Raw genomic sequence first — 23,347 nt, 5'->3', positions numbered from 1 at the left:
CAGTTTATAAAACCACTGCACTTCCATACATTGTAGAGTCAGGGCCAAAAGCTGTTCAGCACAATTCCTGTGTTCGGTTGGTTTGTTTGATATGTACAGTGTATGTCTGCTTGTGCATTATTTGTTGTGTTTGTGTCGTGTTGGGCTCCTTCAGACTCCCACACGTTTCTGGGAGCAGACATTATTGTACCAGTTTGTTAATTTTTCTTCTTTGTAGTGATCATGAGAAACTGATGAAAAGAAAATAGTAAAACAACAACAATGTCACTTAGTCTGCTCACTTGGGAAATCTGGTTAATATCACAAATATTTCTTTCAACCTGTTTCTTTGCCTTATTGCAATACTTTTCTTTATTGGCACCGTACTTTGATTTATCGTCAATGTACACTGTGTACTGCAGACCAGGAAACAAGATGGTGTTTGTTCTCAACAGAACTGTTTTCTTGGAAAGGTGATTGAACAAATCCGATCTACTTTGCAGCTGGAGAACACATTTGATATCAGGCAAAAACAAGTTTTTTTTTTTCACAAATCTTATAGGCCTAATGAAACCCAAGGGATTGGGTAAAGGGACTGTACAGTTCTGGTTGAGGTGAGGATTTAGCTTTTAACATTTTGCGATATTTATTCAGAAACCACTCTATGAGATGTCAAAGAGCATGCAATTCTAATTAGGGGTATCAAAAGTTTATTTGATGAAAATCAGTTTTGAAATGGCTGAGATATATATTTGATCCAAAAACAGGGTGAAACAAAGAGATCCTAATAAAAGGCGTGGCCTGTCGCCTTTTATTATTATCACTTTTTTGGATATCTCAGCCATTTGAAAGCCAATTTTCATTAAATAAATGTTGAATCCTTCTTAAAATTACATGCTCTTTCATATTTCATAAGAGGTTTCTCATTATCTCACGTAGGAATGAACACCTGAATCCCCACCTCAACCAGTACTGGATACAGTCCCTTTTAATACTGAGGACCATTATTTGAAAGACAACCATTTGGATTGTACATTCGTTGATTAATTTCTGTAACGCATGGGACCAAAAAAAGTACTGAGCACTTTTTCAAACTGTACCTTTGGTCTCAAAACTCTCTGAATTTAAAAGCAAATCATAATTTGCTTGGTTACATTTTTTTTTTTTTTTTTTGCACATCTTAAAAATCAATATTAAAGTTAAACGTAAAGTTTCATGCAATTTGTCAATACAACTTTCTGGTTTGTTGTAAGATCAAGTGTACAAAAATGTGTTCAAAGGTAATGCATGGAACACATGATGGGACAATTTCCCTGAATGCAGTGATTTTAAATACATGTTGTGTACAACTGAATATTGAGTGCAGAACATCTTTTTTCTTGTGAAAAACTGTTGAATTACAATTGTAAATGGAATGAAATAAGCAGCACCTTGTACAATGTACATAAACTTGCCACAAAATCTATTCAAAACTTTTTTTTGTCTTTTTTTAACAGTGTATTAAATGGATGGCAGTGATGAACTGTAACCCCCCCCCCCCAAAAAAAAAAAAAAACAACCCAAAACAAAACAAAAAAACAAAACAAAAAAAAATTTGAAGTTTTGCTTTCAGTTAAGGGAAAATTCTAAAAGGATACTGTGATTAATGATATTGTATTCTTTCCCTTCATCAGAATTTGAAAAAAAAAGTACCAGTACTTTGTATTCATTTTGTACAGGATGAGGATATACAATATGTAACCATCTTCTTTTTCTTTCCATCCAGTATGTCCATACCAAATCATTGGAAATGTAATGTAAAATGTGCGTTTGAACATGGCAAAAAGCAATGGTAGCGTTATACATAGTGTAGGCCAAAGTCCATGCCATAGAAGAAATGTAGAACACGCTTCATGTACACTGTACATGTCATTGGAGAAGTGTTTGTAATATTGGGGTGATTCTAAAAATGTACACGTGTAGAAAGGTCAAGCTTTTACTTCAGTGTGTCCCTCTGGGCTTGTGTTGGCTCTTCACATGTTTTGCAGTGTTAAGTTAATGCATGGAGTGCAGAAGAAAAGTGGCAAAATTTGCATACATCACTCTCTTCTGTCGCTCACTAGAATCCCTCAAGGGCCAATTCCAGAGCATTTGTAGACAGTTGGAGGCAGGGGTCTGTATTAAAGGAACGAGAGATGCAGCAAGATTAAATGGTCTTTAATGGGTTAATTGACTGGGCTGTATGACCCGTACCATATTTCAGAGTACCATTAATTTCTAAGTTTTTGATTGTCGCGAATCTTACAAGTGTACATGTGTACATGCAATTTGACATTCTTTGAGTGTGAAGTGACCATATTATATTGTGCTGTCTAAATAATGATAATGACATTGCATTCCATGCATTCTTGTAAACAATGGCATTCAAAGCTGTGGTACATCTACATGTACAGATCTAGACACTGGGGAGTATTGAAAGAGTTTTTACAATGTATATGAGTACAGGTGCAACATGAAGTAGCCATTTGCTCTAGTGTGGTAGATTGAGAATTTCCATTGTGGCATTGTTTTTCTCTATTAAAAGGTAATATCTTTGTGTTTACGTGTCCACTACCCCAAATAGCCTATTAAAAACGTTAACACCACTTTACACAAGAATTGCATGTTTTTATCAAAAGACGTCAAATTGGTTGAAGTGATGTGTTGCATCAAAAGCAAATTTCTAATGACTTTGACAACAAGGTATTAGATTTCTGTTTACAGACCTTATCATGTGGTGTAAAAGGGTTTGCAAAAAAAAAAAAAGAGGGAAAGAAAATGACTAAACTTGAGCAAAAACGACTTTTATGCAACTAAAACATAGTGAACATTTTTCATTTCATTTATTTCCACATTAAAAACAACAATCATTACATTTCAAGTCATAGTATAAACATATTCATTGTGGGGGACCAATTAAAGCCTTTCAGGCTTGTTGGGAATAGGCCCCAAAGTAAATACAAGACTTTCTCAACTTACAATATATAGATACAAAATATATAGAACACAAATGGTGCACAATCAAAGCAGGATGAAGAAGGAAAAAGAAGAGAGTAAAATACTGGCAGAATATACAAAACCATGTTGCTATTACATACGGAAAGTACATCATGCCTGTAGCATTATTGCCTCGTTTTGCATCAATTGCTGTCTTTTGTTTTGTAAGTGCTGCTCATGTAGTGTATTAGATATCATGTTTTAATCAGTTTGAAAGCCTTTGATCCTGCCTCCCCACATGTGAGGGAAACTTGCACAATTTTTCAGGGAATTCCCCCATGTCCTTCATCATCCTTCCACAGAGGGGATTTACATGTACAGTACTGTACATGTATCCCTGGCTGCAATCCTAGCTTTATATACAGCAGACTGCTCCAACCTGCGCAGCGGACTCAGCTGCGCTATAAATGTACAGCATCTATATGTAGGTACTTTCGCACTCCAGGTTTGTGTGGCATGCGCCGCTTGACACGGTAATTGTCCTATTCTCAAGCAAGATATTAATGGAGATGAGCGGTGTCGTCAACAGCGGATAATTGCTTCATAAGTGCCTGAGTACTTGTGGTTGCAGTGGATGCCGCTTTCTGATCTACTCATACGATGTACATGTTTCCCTTGTAACAATCAAATTACCACTGATGTACTGTACATGGACACACTGCTTTCAATCTACACATGTATATTGTACATGTATACAAAGTGCACATTCAGGCTTGTACATGTACGTAACATGCAGCACTTTATACATACACAAATTGATTGCAGTTTCTATAGCAACTGCAGTGATGAGATGCTAGGGTTTTTTTATGCAACAAAGTGTGTACCATTGAATTCTGCATGCTTCCTATAAATATCCATTTTATACAGTGTAACACATGGGAACTTTGCCTTTCTCTTGTGCTGATACTTGTACATGTGTACATGTATTTTATAATTTCTTAATCTATATTTTGTATATTATTAGTGTAAATACCTGCTTACAACATTAAGATATTGACTGCAGTTTTTATAGCAACTGCAGTGATGAGACACCGAGGGCATTTTGTGCTGCCGTAGAATTCTACCTCCTTTGTCATTTCAAGGAGGTACACATTTGTATACCTCCGTGGTAATTTACTGGAATGAATATGTACTACAAAGTGTCTTTTGCCATTCTATTGTGCTGAAATGTTGAGTAGGGCCTATACTTGTACCTACAGATGTACATTTTTGTATACTCTCTGAAATGCACTGCAGTATTGTGCTGTCAATGTCATGTGATCTGTCATTACAAAGCCCAATAGAATCTCCAAACAATTTACTTCCTGATTTTTATTTTTAAATTTCCAAACTTAAAAGCTTTCCAGTGATGTTTAGATGTATGTACAATGTACGTACACACCCCTCTGTATTTTCGAAAGGCAGTACAGTACTCTCCGCATAATCGGGTAGGCTCGGGCAGAGCGTTTCTTACCCGATTAAGCGGAGTACCCGATTAACAGAAGAACACGTCTAATTCACAATTGACACACACAATGTGTATATACATGCATTGTACACTGCACCAAACACCTACACTGTATGCTTAACATGCATGCTTCACGGCACATTACACACACCTTACACTTGCTCAGTCACGAGCAATAATTTACACTCATTTTATGGACAAATATGTCTTCAGAAAACTGTCGTTTGACTATAGACTCCGCGCTAACAAGTAGGCGTTTTCCGACATGCACACGACTCTTTGCGTGCACTAGCCACGTAGAACATCGGGTTACTTTTCGAGAAGTGACTGGGGAAAAGTAAAAGGAAAATTATGGAGCTGGTGCATGGCCTGATTTTCGTTGCAAACTTCTCGTATTGTGAATGTTGTAGGGGAGAAAGGGAGGAGCGCAAGTGTGTTCAACTCCTGTCTGTCTATGCAATTGTGAGTGCGACTTGTGTAATGTTCGTTTACGTGTGGCAATATGTCGGTACGATGGTACATGTGTTTTCATGTGTAAATCACTCCCCAAATGATCGGTCTTCATTGCAAATTAAGCAGAGAATGCGATTAGCCGTGAAAAATTTGACATTCATGATTTATTATTCTTAAAGTGTTATACAATTGTATCTGAGTCTGAGATAAAATGTGGGTAGAAATAAGATTAGAAGAAAATTATTTACCCGTTTATGCGGAGAGGCAACCCGATTATCAGGTAATTTTAATGTGCATTGGAACTGATTTTGACATTACTACCCAATTAAACGGAGTACCCGTTTATTAGCGATACCCGATTACGCGGAGAGTACTGTACCAAAAAACTTTCCGCCAGATGAATAAGATTTTTTTAGGAAATCGGCACTGAAGTTACATGTAATTTGCAGGTTAGCATGTACATTGTAGGAACTTGCATTGTTATTGTTACGAGGCATTTCTGCATGGGCCAATATAATAAATACCACAGGTTATGACATTTACCTAAGTACATGCTTCATAAAATCATAAACATTGAACAAATCAAACATTCTTAGACTTTAAAATCCAGACAGGAGGAAGTTGGGATATTAAAATTGTTCATTATTTGAGACAATGGCCAAATTTCTCATTATTATTATCAAGCTCGATCACCTAATTTTACAATCATCACTTTTGTCATGTCTGTTCATCTATCAGGCTAACGTACATTTTGAACACCTTAAAGGGGAAATCCATCCCAATATAAGGTAGTCTGATAAGAAAGAATGAAATATTACGAGTTCAACGGTATAAATTTGATCGAAATTGGATGACAAATAAGGAAGTTAAATTGTGACATTTCGAAATTTCACTATTTTTGGGGGGAAACAATTCTTGAACACTCAATATGAATTATATGCAAATGGCAAAGTGAGCATGTCATTCCCTCACAACTTGCCATATATATAGTTTATCCATAAAATTGTGAAATTTCTTGTTTTTCATTCAAACGCAATTATGCCCGAGGCTTAAATCCTCATATATCTATTCTGATTACTATTCTGAAGTTATTCAATTGATCAGGAATAAAGTCATGTTTCAGACTTCAATGACAGAAACATTGAATTTTCGTCATTTTTTGTACACGATCAGTGCAAAATTGTGAGGGTATGACATGGTTAGGTCACTCATTTGCATTCATTCATACCCACTGTACAAGAACTGTTTTGGAGAAATTATCAAAACTTCAAAATTCCATAACTTCCTTATTTTTCATCCGATTTCAGTCATATTTCTACCGTTGTACTCGTAAAATTTTACTCTTTTTTATCAGACTAACTTATATTTTGACTGAATTTCCTCTTTAAAGGGTGTGTACAGTTCTGGTTGAGGTGAGGATTTAGCTTTTAACGTTTTGCAAGACATTCAGAAACCACTCTATGAGATGTCAAAGAGCATGCAATTCTAAGGGGTATCAAAAGTTTATTTGATGAAAATCGGTTTTGAAATGGCTGAGATATCCAAAAACAAGGTGAAACAAAGAGATCCTAATAAAAGGTGTGGCCTGTCGCCTTTTATTATTATCACTGTTTTGGATATCTCAGCCATTTGAAAACCAATTTTCATCAAATAAACGTTGAATCCTTCTTAACATTACATGATCTTTCATATTTCATAAGAGGTTTCTCATTATCTCAATTTAATAGGAATGTTATAAACCTGAATCCCCACCTCAACCAGAACTGTACAGTCCCTTTTAATGCTGATGCTGCAGCAAAAAAATTGGAAGGGAAGTGAAGTGAAGCCCATTGCATCAGCATGAGGTCCTCGTGAGATTTGCTGTTATGATTGTCAATTTGTGATTCAGGAAAAAGTTTAACAGGTGCACCACTGAGGTTGTTGTTGTTGTTGTTGTTGTTGTTGGTGTTGGTGTTGTTGTTTTACAAAAGGTGAACTCATTTCTATACTGTATGTACACAAGCAAATGAGGATTGCTGTAGAAGTCACTTCTAGGAAACAGACTTTATTGGCATCCATGTACACTGTAATGACACTTACAATCTGTTGCCTCCAAGATACAAGTGTAATTCCCCCCCCCCCCAAATTTCAACATAATTTCTCAGAAGCATTGGGTTGACTACCAGAGTCTGTAGTTTGCCAAAGATTTCACTAACTTGTCCTATTTGTCTTTTCCATGGAAACATGCTGCATGAAATTTACCTGTTTTGAGGGCTTTCCTTTGAATTTACGCCTGTTTTGTTATGGTACCTTTAAAAAGAGTTGTTCCCCCCGGGTTGCTGTACTGTTTGTCTCAATGAATAATTGCAGCACACTGCAGACACCAATGCACAATTGATATGGTGACGTTTGTGATGTCTGTTGTGGTTTATTCAGTCGTCTGTTTTGATCTTTTAATTTTGCAAGGCGATGAATATGGTTGAAATGTGTGTGTGTGTGTGTGTGCGTGTCAGTCTACAATGTGTACATTGTATGTGTTGAATGTAAAGTTACATACGTATTTCGGGACACGCACCAATTGCTTTTTTTTTGGGGGGGGGTTTCTATTCATACATTGCTGATTGTACATGTACAACACTTGTACATGTATATTGTGTTTATACATTCAAGATGAATGTTTTTTGTTATGTGAAATAATAGAAATCAAATAAAGATTACTGAAAAAAAGTGTGTGTGTTTGTACAGTATGCAGTTTATGCATGGGAAGAACAAAGAAGACATGCAGTTGTAGAGCTGTATTTGCACTGTGGGCTGGTCCATTCAATTTTCATACAGAATGGGAAGTTCTTCACACTTCAGTGTAATTGTATCTCCACATGTAGCCTTCATGTGAACAAAAACTATATTGATATCAAGGTACCAGTGCAAGTTGCACTTTATAACATGTAGTGTTTGACAGATATTGACATTGTATTGACATTGATATCAAGTTGTGTACTGTAATATTTGTGGTACGCTGTGTATGTGATAACAAATTACTAATTACAAAGTCGTTTGTGTCATCAAATGTCTTATTTTCCATATACATTGTATGAGCAGCTTTTCTTGTAAAGTGAGGACTTGATCATCTGTAATCAAGTGTAGGAGTATTTTCTTTATTGTGTGATTATTTTTCTTTTTCTCTGCATGAGCACATACAAATGTACAGTATTTCGGCTATTATTACTGCACAAAGATGGCAAATTGAGCATGAAATTCTTGTTTCTTGTTACCCTGATACAGTATGGCTCTTGTTGAAGAAGATGTTCAACTATTGCGACAGCGCTTTTCACAGTTACCAGAACCAGTTTTCAACGAATGCCTTAGAACTGTGAGTTTCTTTACACACATTTCATGTTATTTGTCAAGTAATCACTTGTTAATATACAAATGGTACAATATCTCATCTTTGTATGGAATACTAGTATAATTTATATGTGACTCTGCACCTCAAAACAAACAAAAAGTCGCCAGACATAAATTTTTAACTAAGACCATATTCTAAAAGAGCAGACTTTAAGCTTTAAAATGATGTATAACTCAAATCAAATGGACTCTCCTAACCTATCTAAATATTGGAAAGAAAGCACAAACTTAGGAAAAGTGTGAACTGAGAAAAGAGGCTCTGAAGTACCGTGTCTATTCAAGCGCTTAATCTTTACCAAACCGTGCTGGCTGTGCGATGAATGGGACAAAAAACAGGAAGTAAACCACCAGGGTAACAACATTGAAGGGATTATCAGATTAAACTGAAATTAAGCGTGCCTCATTAACACATTCTGTCCATAATTAATGCCAACTTTCAAAGCAGTAGCACTATCCTTTCAAAAGTTAGTAGAGTTGAAAGTGAAGAGTATGGACAAGGTTTTTCAGAAATGAAAAAGGGATTCTAAAGACACACCTAATCACACTATTCTACCAAAAATGTTCGAGACAAACTGCTAAAAAAACACACTTTCCTGCCCGTTTTATGATACCAAATTTTAGCATAATGTAAAAGAAGACCCGCTCTCTCAGAAAATATGAAAAAGTCAAGTTCGGCTAGGTTGACCCATTTCACTTACACTGTATTTTCAGTCCTTACGCAAAATCAGTGTGTGCGACTTTATGTTCGTTTTGAGGTACACGGTCACATATATACAATATCTCACCTTTGTATTGATGCTTGTCTTTCTTTAGAAGTACATACAGTATGCTCAATTCATGCATTTTTGTCGTCCATTGTATGTGAGAACAAATCTGACTAGGAGAGTGAAGCCTTGGGCAATTAGCAATACACTGTGTACAGTACAACGTGTTTGCACAATATGGAGTGCAAGAACTACAATTCACACTCCGACCTCTGTTAATCCAGCCATGTCAGGACCAGCGCCCATCTCGATATAAAGAGCAATTTGGCCAGAGATGGAAGAAAAATTGTTTATGTACTGTACATACAATGTACATGTACAAGTGTACAAATTGTACTTGAAGTAGGCTGCAGACCCAGTGCTATTATGAGAAATATCAGTAGTGAACACTGCAACAGTAGCGTACACTATGCTGGCCTACTTTGTAATCAAATTGAAACATTTTACTGTAGAATTCATAACATTTTTCTATAAGGAATATAAGATTGCCTGAATTTTGTAGGAGTTTTCAGTGTGTGTGAAATCTTTTTTTTTTTTTTGGTTGTACTGGTATTCACTGCTCAGATATGTCAGGATACTGTATTAAAAAAACATGATATAGTATTTGCAGCATGAACATTTCGTAAATTGGAGCCGACGCCCTTTCTCGCGGCATGAAATTTTCGCAATTGCCACTGGCGTCCAATGCTTATTACAAAATGTAGGTAAGGACTTTCCATGCATTTTAATTTCGTGAAAGTCGCCGCTCGCGAAATTCGCGAAAGTTGCCGCTCACGAAATTCGCGAAATTAAAATGCATGCGAACATTTCTCATTTTACAGTAATAGAAAACTCAGAATAAGAGAGGGCTGGATAATTGAGGTCGGATTTATATACATCTCTGGCCAGTTTGTTTGTGTACTTTCACAATGGTATTAGCTTATCGCCCTGCAGTGTATGAACATGACCCTTTGTGCTATAGATAGGGAGAGGAATAAATACAAATGCTCGATAGTAAAAGATGATTATCTTTCACTGGACTGTATCTTAAAGACAAGAGGACAAGTGTGAACACAGTATGAGCGAGACAGAAAATGAAACACTTTTTACAAATTGTAGTCAGAAACAGAAACCAATCATGACATGCTGCATTCTGTACTACTCTGTACATTATATGTGTTCAGTGTCTCGGCCACTTAATATTTGCACTTTGATTTCAGGCATGGCTTTTGGTGTGTAAAACACAATGAAATATATTGGTAGGGGAATTAGTTGGTACATCCTGTAGTTCATAATAGAAGTGGTACTTGTCATATGTATGGTTCAATGGACTTTATGCCTAGTGATTGCCAGACAGGGTTATGTAAGGAGAGGGAGAAGATGAAAAGAGCATATACATGTACAAAATGTACAATACTAAAAATGTCGATATACAGTCAAGTACTGTATACGCCATATATTTTGCGAGTCTAAATTTTCGCGAATCCAGAATTCCCAACAATTTCGCGAGTGGTTAAATTCGCGATCGTGGAGTCCTGTACTGAACGGAGAAGTGTACACACGTACGTCACATTCACATTGGGATCAGAGTCAATATTTTCGCGTGTCTTTAAAGGACAAGTTCACCTTCATACACATAAGGATTGAGAGAATGCAACAATATTAGTAGAACACATCAGTGAAAGTTTGAGAAAAATTGGACAATCGATGCAAAAGTTATGAATTTTTAAAATTTTTGTGTTGGAACCGCTGGATGAGGAGACTACTAAAGCTTGTGAGTCATATGCGTACAACAGTATAAAGAAAATGTAAAAGAAAATTCAACATATTTTCACTTTTCTCGCATAATAAAAGAGCACTTGACTTGCCTCTTTCTAAAGGCAGGGGGAATAATATTACCCATAACATTTGTCGGTAACGAGTCAGGGGAATGTGTACTTTTTTCAAAAGATAAAATTTTGTGAAATTCTCTTTATATTTTCCTTATATTGTTGTACGCATGTGACATCTCAGTTATTCATACATTGCAGTAGTCTTCTCATCCAGTGGTTACTGCACAAAAACTTCAAAAATTCATAACTTTTGAACGGATTGTCTGATTTTCCTCAAACTTTCAATGATGTGTTCTACTAATATTGCTACATTCTCTCAATCCTTATGTTTATGAAGGTGAACTTGTCCTTTAATTTCACCTGATAACACCTGATAATAGCACCTGACTTGCGAAATTCGCGAAAATAAAAACCTCGCGAAATATTTGGCGTATACAGTACTTCATATCTTTGTAGCTTTGGAAATCCAGTGGAAAATGTCTGTGTTTGTATCTTTCAAATTGAATCCATGATGTTATCATGACCCCTCTCCTTTTTTGTACTGTAGCTTATTAAAATTATATCTCCCAGCCATTTTGCTAATTGGTCAATACAATATGTATCACTGTATGCAGTTTGAAATTTCACCTTCATACATTTTTTAGGAGCCTGTAGAGCGAGTAAAATTTCTTATTTCTTATTTTCTCTATTTTCGGTGCATAATGTTGAAGACATGTGAAAGAGAGATGACATTGTGAAATGAAAATTATTCCATCAATACACATGTATGTCACGTTGGCTTTTAAACCCTTTCTTTTTTGTGATTTGATGACATTTGATGATATTTTGTGTTTATTCGTGCACATGATAAAAAGGGACTATATGAATGTGTCAAAAGCTTCATTACAATGCCCATGTTGCTCTTCTTCAATCACATTCAGAATCCCACTAACCTCGACCAGTGCATGAGTCAGCTTTACCAGCAAAGTCTGGTGGCAGCACAGCCATATCCCATGTGTGGTGCGTCCGCCGGAATGGATCCGGCCCACCGCCATCAGCAGCCCATAGATACAGGATCGGACACCAACTCCTTGGTGTCCACGCAAAACAGCGACGGCTGGGTGCGAGTGGACTGGCCTACCACAATGCATCCTGGAGGCGACACCACCGTAAACCATCCGCATCCCTCCAATAGGACGCCAGAGGCCGCAGAGCCGTCGTCGGGATGGCAGGGTTACCGACAGTTGTATCATTACCCACCGCCCGTGCAAGTGTCAAAATTATCTGTAAACTTGCGCGGCGAGGGCAGGAACCCTTCCTCGAACACAGCACAGGCTCAATCTTTAGACACTTCACCTGTGAGAACTTATGGGAGGGGCAGTGGCAATACAACGCCAGGCACCCCGGACAGTAGTGGCCTAGACAGGAGTATAAGCTTGCACGGTGTGTCGCCCCCTATGGATAGGTCCCCTTCGCCCTCTATTAACCCGTTCTTCCCAGGCCCACCCATAAATGACTATGCTCTACGTGCCTCACAGTCAAACGGACGATTGGATTTTCAGGAGGGGCGGTCATCCCCAGGTGTCGCCTACCTGGCCCAGAATAGTGCCTCGTCGCGACCTAGTCACGGCATGCTCACCACCTCACCCAGTACTCTTGCTCCTGCTGCTTACAACTCAAATAGCGTTGGCGTTCTGCCCACAGCAGCCGTCGTGCAGCCGAATGTGGTGTCGTCCCACCCCGTCGCACCCCACCAGCTGAACAATCCCAGTCCAGACGTGCGGAGAAGGACACCGACACACCCGACAGACTCAGTCAGATGGGCAGACCCAGCGTCTCAGAGGCATCCAGACATGTACAGTGCCACACCTGCAGGTCCTGGGTCCAGTGCCCAGATGTTGGGCCATACATCCTACGCCACCACGTCTCCACCACCCCACCAAAGAACAGCCCCCCAGGCAATGGAGAGCCCGGAGGGCAGGAAGAGAATGGGCAGCCAAGATGAGGCGGCCTACAACCAAGGTAAACATCTCTCTGCCATAGCGGAAGGGAAAGCACTGTAGCACCAACAAATCCCATTTAGCTAATTTGCTGGATGAAACATTTTGGAAATATAACAAGAATATTACCCATTTTACCGTAGATGTTTTCTTTGTGATATCATTGCCCAGGATGACTACCATGTACTATTTATTCAACAGAATACGTATAGATTTAACAGTCCTCTAAGCATTTAGACTTAGGGATAATTTGTGAACATTAAAGGCCTACACATTGTTTGCTGTCACAGGTGACATAAGGGGGGTAATTTTGTAGTATACTGTAGAGGAGCTATAGTAATAGCCCTCATCACGTGTCAGATAGTGTCATAGATATGATGGCTTTATAAAGAAATTGAAATGGTCATCTGTGCTCAATCATTTCTGGAAACCACAATGACATAGTTACATGGTAAGTTAGCATTTTTCAAGAATGATGTGTGAAAACACATGGAGATGATTTCCTTGAGTCATTGGGCCATAGGACTTGAGGTCAAGGGTGAAAGGGTAAAAACACAGCATGTTGGGCAGTGGTAAGAAGCAGTTTGTGTATTGAAGTCAAGTTTCATGCCAAGTGATAGACACATCTACAATTTCTATCAGAATGGGGCAAAAGGGGAGAAGGTCTGACAGTCCTGAGCGATGCAGCGACGTTCAAGATTGGTGTCTTTTGGCAGTTCAGGGGCCAACGTAAAGCGCTGAGACTCATCCAGTACATTAAAGCCTTTCAGGGTCTTTCCAGGGAGTGAAAGGTTAAGTGCTTGCCTGATGCATGAAATCTGTAAATAGACCTCTAGATACAAGTAGTTCTATGCCGTTGAGCATTGCTCTTTGCAGAAAGCATTTAAAATTTCTGAAGGATTTTTGACTCTGGATAAAAATCTAGAGAGTAGATTTCCCGAATTTGAAGATTTTACTTTTAATATTGTCATTGTCTGAAACTTGAAATTCATTTACAATGGCAGCCTTTATTGTACTTCAATACTAGCAAATACTAGCAGGTAAACAGCTCTTTCTTGTGAGTGGATTCTTGAGAGTACAAGGATTGTACATGCATGCTTCAAGGTTAATGTACCGTTATGGCCAGCTAGATATCACAAGTTAATGTCTTTCACACCAATTGCTGGTTTAAATGAATGTAACTAAAGTGTGCTGGAAGTACAGGTGAGAGGTCAGCGCTTTCAGCCCTTCTGTTTTTGCTCATTTTGCACCACGCCCAGCTCTCATCATGCACCAGAGGGCAAGAAAGGACCGCCTAGGACGAGATCTCAGTCAGGAGCAGAGGAAGCTGGAGCTGCTGCGGGGCGAGATTGGGACGATGGAACAGGACCTGAACAACAAGAGGACCCAAAACAAAGCCACCTTAATATCGGTGAGTCGGGAGGTCCTTGATCTTCCTTCGACTGTCCAGTTGGAGCAGTTGCTCTCTTTCTTTCTTTCTTTCAATATTTTATGCCTCCGCCACGGACAGGTTTGTCGACTGTACCCATGTATTGTGATGTACATGTGTTACTGTGAAAGTTGAAAAGTACATTACTTTCATATTTTGGATCCAATTTTTGCGGCACCACTACTTTTGTTTGTCTGGTTTAACTTCATTACAGTCAACTTGAAAATGATATAGGATTGCACACTATCTCATCAATCCCAAGATGACTATCTTTTTCCTTGCCTCTTTTACTTTTCATTGTTAGTGTGTTGTAAAGAAGAGTGGAACGTTTTCGTTCACTTGAGTAATTGTTTTCGATTGCAGGATTTTGAAGAGTCTCGTCCATATCATAGTTCCTAAATTTTTAAGTGATTTCTTTAATTGGCAGCACATTCTGTTTCTGTATCAAATTGGCAATTTTTTATATGCCCCTTGATTTTTGTGGAGATTGAATTCATCCAGTTCCATCAATCTTTTTTTGTTTATTTCCAGCATAAGATATTATGCAGTAAAATTCAGAGTTGCCAATTTAATGAGGATGAGGATGAGATGATGATGATGATGATGATGATGAATATCATTATTGTCCTCATTATATTTATACCCCCGCCAAACGAAGTTTGAAGGGGGTATATAGGAATCAGCGGACGGTCGGTCGGGCGGTCGGTCGGGCGGTCGGGCGGTCGGGCGGTCGGGCGGTCGGTCCGTTGCAAATCTTGCGTCGCGAACTACTTCCTCAGTTTTCAACCGATTCCCATAAAACTTGGCACAGATGTGTGCCTTGGGTTGTAGATGTGCAAGACGTATTTTTTGACAGTACCCAAAAGTACGTTGCCATGGTAACGGCATATTATGGGCAAAAATGGGTACAAATCTTGCGTCGCGAACTACTTCCTCAGTTTTCAACCGATTCCCATAAAACTTGGCACAGATGTGTGCCTTGGGTTGTAGATGTGCAAGACGTATTTTTTGACAGTACCCAAAAGTACGTTGCCATGGTAACGGCATATTATGGGCAAAAATGGGTACAAATCTTGCGTCGCGAACTCCTCCCGCAGTTTTTGATCAATTTTTATGAAATTAGGTACAGATGTTCATCTGAATATGTTAATGTGCAAGACACATATTTCCGCAGTGGCAAAAAGTGCGTTGCCATGGTAACGGCATGTTATTGGTAAAATATAGGGCAAAATGCTTCATGGCAAAACTGCTTCATCAGTGTTCTTCCAATTCTCATGGAATTCATATTGAATGTTTGTCTTAGGATATAGGTCAGCATGACACATTTCTTGACAGTGACAAAAAGTATGTTGCCATGGTAACAGCTCACATATTATGACCCAAAATGATGGAAAATTTTGTGTTGCAAACTACTTCCTCAGTTTTTGCCCAATTTCCATGAAACTTGGTACAGACGTGTGCCTTTGGTTGTAGATGTGCAAGACGCATTTTTCGACAGTACCCGAAAGTACGTTGCCATGGTAACGGCATATTAATGGCAGAAGATCAAGGAAAGATCTTGCGGATTTAACTACTTCCTCAGTTTTTTGACCAAAGCTTATCAAATGTTGTTTTGACCACAGCTTATGAAATGTTGTTTGACGGGGGTATAACCAGTCGCTGTAGCGACATTTCTAGTTATTTATTTATTTATTTATTCATTTTATTATTGCTGTTATTTTTTTATAAACTAACTCACCAAAATTTTATACTTCTGGACCTTTCCTAATCATTTTCATGCTTTGCTTGGCCGTGCAGCATGACCAGCTGAACAAGCTGCGGGAGGAGAAGAGACAGCTCCAGATTGACATTGAGTGCATGAACAATGAGATCGAGCAATTCAAGAAGCAAGGTAGGTGACCATCGCATGCTCACAAAGTATCTGTGTGTTTTTTATGTGGGATAGGGAGGATTTCATGTGAAAACATAGTTCTCGTATGCCTCCAGAACTTGTACATTTTTGCTGTAAAATTTTGAAATACAATAGAAAAGTGTGACATGACACTGTAATAACACAATTTCAGACGGGTTTATAACATTGAAAATGGGAAATAGAGACAAAAATGTTCGCCAGAAATACTACAATGTCAGAGCTTATCCAATGGTGGTTGCTACATGTATGTGATGTTTTATATATCATTCTATTAATCGATTACAATACGTCAGGCCATAGCAGCATCCATTGCACGTGAGAATGAATGACATGCAGCTTGTTACACCACATGCTTGGCCTTCGGAGCACAGTGTTCCCATACATGTATAATTAGTAAGAAATTTTAACTTTTGCATTACTTTTTTGGAAGAGTATGTTATATATTTGTATATATGTGTGTATATGTATGTGCGTGTGTCATCTAATGAGAAAAGTTTTGTTTTTGCTGCTTCCTACAGCCGTCATCAGCATCGGAAATCAGCGTGTGCACTTCTACGAGAACATGGGTACAACGGGACGCAATGATCCCATTCCTCCGGCACCCATAGCATCAGGTAACCATGGCAACAGCAACAGATTTATCAGGAGTAATTGAACTGAAAAGAGATGTCATAGTGGAGTGATCATTGCTTAGTTCAACCCGCCATTAGATTATTTTTTGAGTGTTTCTGTTTTGTTTTATACCTGCTATATCAGTGCTAACGAAACGCTGCACACTGGCACTGGTTCGACGGTCCAGAACCAGTAAAAATCACTCTCGGACCAGTAACTTTTTCAGGAATAGACCTGAAAGCATGAAAAAAAACTGGGTACCTGCTGGTCCGACAGACAGGTTGGACCAGTAGAGAAAATAGGTTAGTGTGCAGTCCTGGCTAATGTTAGTTTTTCGTACAAGTAGGTACTGTATAATGTAAGTCTGCACCGTCGCATATACCACACGCAGATAGTTATAGAGCTCCCAATATCTCAGACACACTTTGGCAGTATGAGATCTCACATGGGAGGGAAGGTAATAGAAATCTATATGGTGTGGTGTTGCCATGTGACCATGTAGTAGAAGCAGGTGGCACAGTTTCACATTGACATAGTCCACGACTGAAAGTGATTCTTCCTATCCAAATACTTGAACACTTGAAATCACCCATCACTTTGTTCAATTCTCGCACGGTGCCTTACTAGGGCTGTATAGGTGGTGGTGGTATGCTCTCATGTAGGAGACGTCAGGAGGCATTTTTGGCAACGCAGAGTAGCAGTTGGGGAGCAGGAAGTCAGATGTCGTAGTACAAAAGAAATTAGTAGTTTGAATAACTTACAGTAACTGAAAGCGATTTTTTTTTTTTTTTAATATGAAGCATTCAAAAAGCTGTGAACAAGTTGCCATTCCCGAGAAGCATTGGTTAGCATTTTGATTGGTCATCGCTTGGTAGCCCCTAAATTTATTTCTTCATTTGAGTGTAGTATTCATTTTTCTTTGCTTTCGTTCTTTTATGAAAGATGTAGAAATATGTGGAGGGTTTTCTTGTCACAGAATATAATTGCTGTATCTGAAATGCATTACATGTAACCTTTAAGAGGACATTATTGGGCCAAATTTGTGCAAATCTTCGAAAATGAGGCAAAAATGTGCCATTCTGCAATTTGCACCATTTTGCAATTTGCACATTTCAAAATTTTGTTGCAATTACAAATCTGTACATAGTAGTGGTAAGAAGTGTTTTTTTTTTTTTTTTTCATGTAAAGCCTTGCTGACCCCTACTAAAACAAAAATGCATATGTCAGGCTTGGAAATACATACACATACACATTGACCCCAAAAGCTTGATGTTATGTGTGCACTTGAAAATGTTGTACCGAGTTCGGTAATTGATATACAGTTTCAGCATGCCATGATCTTAGTCAGAGGGATGAAAGTCTGAATAACGATAAGCCTTGTTTGAGAAAGTGCTGTTTGAAATTTCCCTATAGCTTCTCCACTCAGGTATTTGTCAGTGCATGCTGCTGTCTGTAGGGTACTCGTAAGTGCTGCTGATCAAAGTCATTGATCATGTGTGTGTGTTTGTTTTCTTGTTTTTCTGGCTATACAGGACAAGCCTTTGATGTCCAGCCTCTGTTCTCGGACCCCGATGAAGGCCAGCAATGGAGCTGCACCCACTGCACGTTCCTCAACCACCCGTTCCTCGACAAGTGCGAGTGTTGTGAAATGCCGCGAGACAACCCGTAACAGCAATTTCCCGAAGAGGCACTGACCAAAATGCAGAAAAAAACAAAAACAAAAAGAATGAAAAGGAAACTGTATCCCTCCTCGATAACCCAAAGACTATTTCAGTGTCTTTGTTGCAGTCCCGAATGGTTGATTGTCTTGTGGAAATGCAAACGTCTCTTTCGACTCATCGTTGATCAAACTGGAGGAACAGAAATTGCAAGTTGACCCCATTGGGCCAAACATGATGAGAGAACATTGCACGACTCGATACCAACTTTCACCTCTCTTTCTTCTTTGCTGTATTTTTGATTTCATTTCTTTATTAAAAGCTCGTAAAGCGTGTCCATGTGTACCGTATGCTGGGCCAATTTTGACGGGTGTAACTGAACGGACGAATGGAGCTAACATCATGACATTGGATGACCCAGAAGAGGTTTTATCACCCAGGGATGATACCCCGGATCTCATTTAACTCATCCTGCGCCAGGGACTTTGGACAGTGTGTACAAGGCTATGGGGTTTTTCGATGTCAAACAGCACTCAAAGGCATTCAAAGGGTTAGACGGAAGAACACAAGAGCCACTGACCGGTGAATTTAAATGGTGCTCAGAACGGTTGCAACATTAGGAATTATCATGCCGGGATGGTGCCCTCTTTCCCTCTTGCAGATAAAGGATGAACATTGATTGTGCAACTCTGTATGCTTTTTTTGTTGTTTTGTTTTGCTTAACGGACAGAGTTCCATTGACACAAACCATGCCCGTGTGCTCTTCGTTCACGGCTGTACGGCCATACAGTCTGTGGGCTGGAGAGATTCCTTCGTGTTAGAGGTGCCAAAATTTGACGACAGACAAATAAAGCGTGGCTTGCTTGCCACTGTCTGGAAAAGCTGTACCAATGGGCCAAGTGGTTCACATGTGTAGGTATGAGAGACAAAACTTCCAGGAGACTTTATTGAGGTCTGATGAATCTACCCTCGGACCTGTCTGATTGGTCATGCTATGTTTACACCATGCTCCTGGCGGCCATGGCAGCCCTGTTTGCGCGAAATGTAGTATACCGTGTGTAGGTAGGATATTCTCCTTGTACCCCCCCCCCCCCCCCCCCCCCCCCCCCCCCCCCCCGTGTTCTAATTCTAGTCATGTTCAATCCAGTCCTGGCTCCGGTGAACGTGTAGCTATCAGAAGCTGTTCTTACAGCATCTGGTCAGGCTAGACTACACATTATTTTCCTTTACGTCCCACTACGGGCCGCCTGCAAGTTTTGTTACGACCTGTTACGAGCTGACACATTTAGTTGCATTCTCCCCATATTCATATGGCCTGCTGGGTCTCTCATCAGCACCGTAAATGCTGTTGCAAATTTTTTGACAGTTTAAAAATCTGACACAGCATCCACACCAATTCGGTCAGCCTATCCCATCCTGCTGTCTTGTCTTGCGTCCATCTTTTCTTTTCTTTTCTTTTCTTTTTTTTTTCTGTCTGCGGGGGCCTGAAGCGCGACTGCCGTGGCTGCCAGGAACATGGCATAAACGTAGCATTAGATTTGCTGCGAATGGATGTTGATGTGATGCAATCAAGTGCCGTACAGGAAGAGAGAGTTGTAGTTTGGTTGTGCTTTTTAATGTACTTTTTCTTTGAGAATAGAAATAACTAAAGTGACGCAATATTCTATTCTTCAACAATTGAAAAATATGTGGGATTCTACAAGATTTCTCCCCCCCCCCCTGTCTGAATGAAGGAGTATTTCAAGTGTTTATCAGACTTCTGTATTTTTATGTCTTTTCTCCTCTTTTGATTCTGCATGATGGCTTTGATGTATGTTTATTGAAGTTCTCTTCTTTTCTTTTCTCATGTGGAAAGGAGACTGATTATATTTTTGAATATTTGGTCAGTAATTGCTCTGTACTCTCTCTTTCTCACTCAGAGGTTCTTGTCCTCAGCTGTTAATTTTGGCTGGATTTTATCTTGCATGCACCCAAGATGGGGAATCACCCTCTAGCAGAAAGTTATTCTTGGCAAAAGCCACAGATTGGCAACAACTGAGCACCATGAGGGCAAGTGCCCCCCAAGAAATGTTAATCCCTCCCCCTCTTTTTTTCAGACACAAATATAAGATTTTTAAATAATTTTGTTATGCAAAAAAAAAATTATTTGCAATCTTTTTCGCAACTTACGCAAATAACCAACATCCAAGGCATTTTTTTTTTTTGGTTTTTTTTCCTTGTTTTTTTGCATATTTCTTTTTCTTGAATACTTCTTGGATTTAAAAATTTCCAAATATTCTTCACCAAATTTGTACCAGATCATTGAATTTCAATTTGTAAAGTGCAAAAGGTCCCCCTCATATGGGGCGGGGATATTCCCTCTCGCGCACCTTCCCCCACTTTGCTTGCTGCATTCCCTTGCTTGCATGTCCCCCGAACATTAAACATATTCTCAGTCATATTTTATGACAGAAAATAGAATCAAAACTCATAAATAATTTTTGGTATAGTGAGGTAGAGGCCTCCGAGAAGGTAAGCCTTGTGAACATTTAAATGAGGCGATCCCTTAGTAAAAGCAATTATTTGTTGTCTTTTATTTTCAGTGTGATCATACAGAATATGCACAAGGATGGCAGATAAACAGCCATGATTTTTAGCCGTTGATCACCAAGTTCTGAATATGCAGGACCCCAAATGGTGCTGTGTCTTTTCTCTTTGAAAGGAGCTTGTCATCTAAATGCGACAAGGTGCTACAAGAACACCAACCGAAAACAGACCAAGCAGCACGAGGGGAGGAACAAAAAAAAAAGATTGTAAAAGAAAGTGTAAATCTGCTGAGCTTGTGAATAGAATATAACACACTTGCCCTTGTATCTACTACATATTTGCCGTTCCATAGGGACATGCATACTGTAGCTATAGAAATACTGTAGCACTGTACTGTCTGCAAGCGGTACAGTGCTTTGGATGAATGATTTGTAGTGAGAAATGCTTCCTCGATACGCATCATGCATGGGCATTTTATGGTAACTCCAACAAAATAATTATTTATGAGCTCCTTCTTACGAGTAGGAAAGTTGTGTTGGAATGTGAATGTGTACAGAATAAGTATGGATGTGTGTTTGTGTTTGTGTGTGTGTGTGTGTGTGTGTGTGTGTGTGTGTGTGTGTGTGTGTGTGTTCATGTGCATCTGTTCATGCCTTCAGTCATGTACCATCCCAAGAATACTCGCCTGCTAACGGGTCGACACATACGGTCACGGCTGTAATAGTGTCATTGGCCGTAGAGCCTACACAAATATGAAAGTAGGCCTACTTGTATCTGAGATGGATCTACATATGCGTAGACGTTTGGGACGGTTGTTTGAGTGAAATGCATATATTCAGGTAGCGAGGTCTGTGTACTCTTTGTATGGTGTTGAGCCCTTCAACCCACTGTGAGTTGAGGGGGGAAGCGTGAGCACTGTGGAATGGTAGATGCCTGAAGGCATTTTTAAGAAGTTCCGATTGTGTGTTTACATGTGTCCAGTTATTTTAGCAACAGCAATACGACTCTATGAACTGAGACATTGACTCTCACTTGATATCCGTACGTCCGCCTTCTTCCGTCTATGACTGTGCTGAGAATCTCTCCATGAAGTGTCTGTATGATGAGTCTTAAGTACCGCTTGTATGCCTGCAAAAAAAGTTTTATGTTATTTTACCTTTAGGGAGCCCAAGAGAGTCTCAAAACGCATGCTAACAGAGCCTCCGATATGTCAATCAGAAATGCACACCATTGTTAACTCGTGGATAATCTGTCGAGAATAACCGAGGCTAATGATACAGAAGAATTATTCTGTGCTCTCACCCTCCTGACTAAACCAGATACTGTATACAGTACATGTATATGTTTGCACGCATAATGTTTTGGAAATCCGAACATGTAAGACAATTTCAAGATTTGATTAAAAGTTGCAGTGAAGAACCCAAGCATCGGAATGAGCATCAATTATTCCTTCTCATGTAGCAAAGAGAGTAGTTCTTCACCTTGGAGGTGATATTTATAGCATCGATGTTACTGGAGTGATCGTTTTGGCATGTTTGATAGTAATGTAACCAAGATCATTCTGTTTACAAGATTTGCGAAAAATGTATCCACTGTGAAATGATAGGCACACAAGAGTTATCCATTAGATTAATCCCAATTCTCTAAAATATTTCTCCGTTATTGCTTCTTCTTTTTTTACCCTGATAAAATGAGGTAATTCTCGTCCCAAGGTGCTTGTTGTAACAAGGTTCTCCTATACAGGCAAGAAATTCACAAGGGTATGCTGCAAATTTTGGTGCAGCCATGTCACAGGCTTGTGTCCCCCTCCCTATAGTCTGTGCAGAGAACGCGACATGATTGCTTTTCTCGCCTTTAGCATATTAAAGCGTGTTTGCTCGCAGTGATACAATAGGAGAATGATAACTTCAGTTATTGCACAGTGGGCAGAACGGGGCAGAAACCAGAAGAGCAGATTGATGGAGTTGTTTTTTTCAGAAGGGTCTCTTTTGGCGTGATGCCCGATTTTATTCCAGCAGTTTTGTCATTTCAAATAGCAATGTCTAGTCGGTCATTCATTCATGCAATCATTCATTCACTCATTCATTCATTCATTCATTCATGTGGCCATAGTTTGTGGTCACTTTCTTTTGCCTCCTACCGAGGTGATACTGTAGTATGATGCATGAATGTTTTGAGAAATGCATGGTTCAGTTCTAGTTGTGGAAGAGCAGGCGCAATTTGCAGAGTTGCCCATCTCTTCTTGTCCTTCCTCAAAGTTTGATTGACATATTCACCAATACCATAATTATGATACAGTGTACTCGTGATAAATTGTCCAGATTCTATACTGTATGCATGCAAGTGTTCTGATGCTCGTTTAAGCCAGCCAAGTGTAT

The 23,347-nt window shown here is 39.2% G+C and overlaps 1 protein-coding gene across 1 annotated transcript in view; it reads left to right on the top strand.

Moving 5' to 3' along the window:
• The window catches only part of LOC139739510 (uncharacterized), a 30,004-nt gene extending 10,490 nt beyond the window's left edge, over positions 1–19,514 (top strand). Inside the window, exons 2-7 of the mRNA XM_071650115.1 lie at positions 8,156–8,243; positions 11,774–12,854; positions 14,092–14,243; positions 16,059–16,152; positions 16,692–16,787; positions 18,318–19,514. Of these exons, the coding sequence (XP_071506216.1) occupies positions 8,156–8,243; positions 11,774–12,854; positions 14,092–14,243; positions 16,059–16,152; positions 16,692–16,787; positions 18,318–18,454 (1,648 nt within the window). The 3' untranslated portion in view covers positions 18,455–19,514. The remainder of the gene's footprint in view (positions 1–8,155; positions 8,244–11,773; positions 12,855–14,091; positions 14,244–16,058; positions 16,153–16,691; positions 16,788–18,317) is intronic.
• Positions 19,515–23,347: the final 3,833 nt, after the last annotated feature.

This window comes from Diadema antillarum, unplaced genomic scaffold (assembly GCF_040938485.1).
Source record: "Diadema antillarum isolate AM-2024a unplaced genomic scaffold, OU_Dant_1.0 seq00000802_RagTag, whole genome shotgun sequence".
In the NCBI taxonomy this organism is placed as follows: domain Eukaryota; kingdom Metazoa; phylum Echinodermata; class Echinoidea; order Diadematoida; family Diadematidae; genus Diadema; species Diadema antillarum.
The sequence above is the reverse complement of the archived record's forward strand: the minus strand, read 5'-3'. Positions and strand labels throughout refer to the sequence as shown.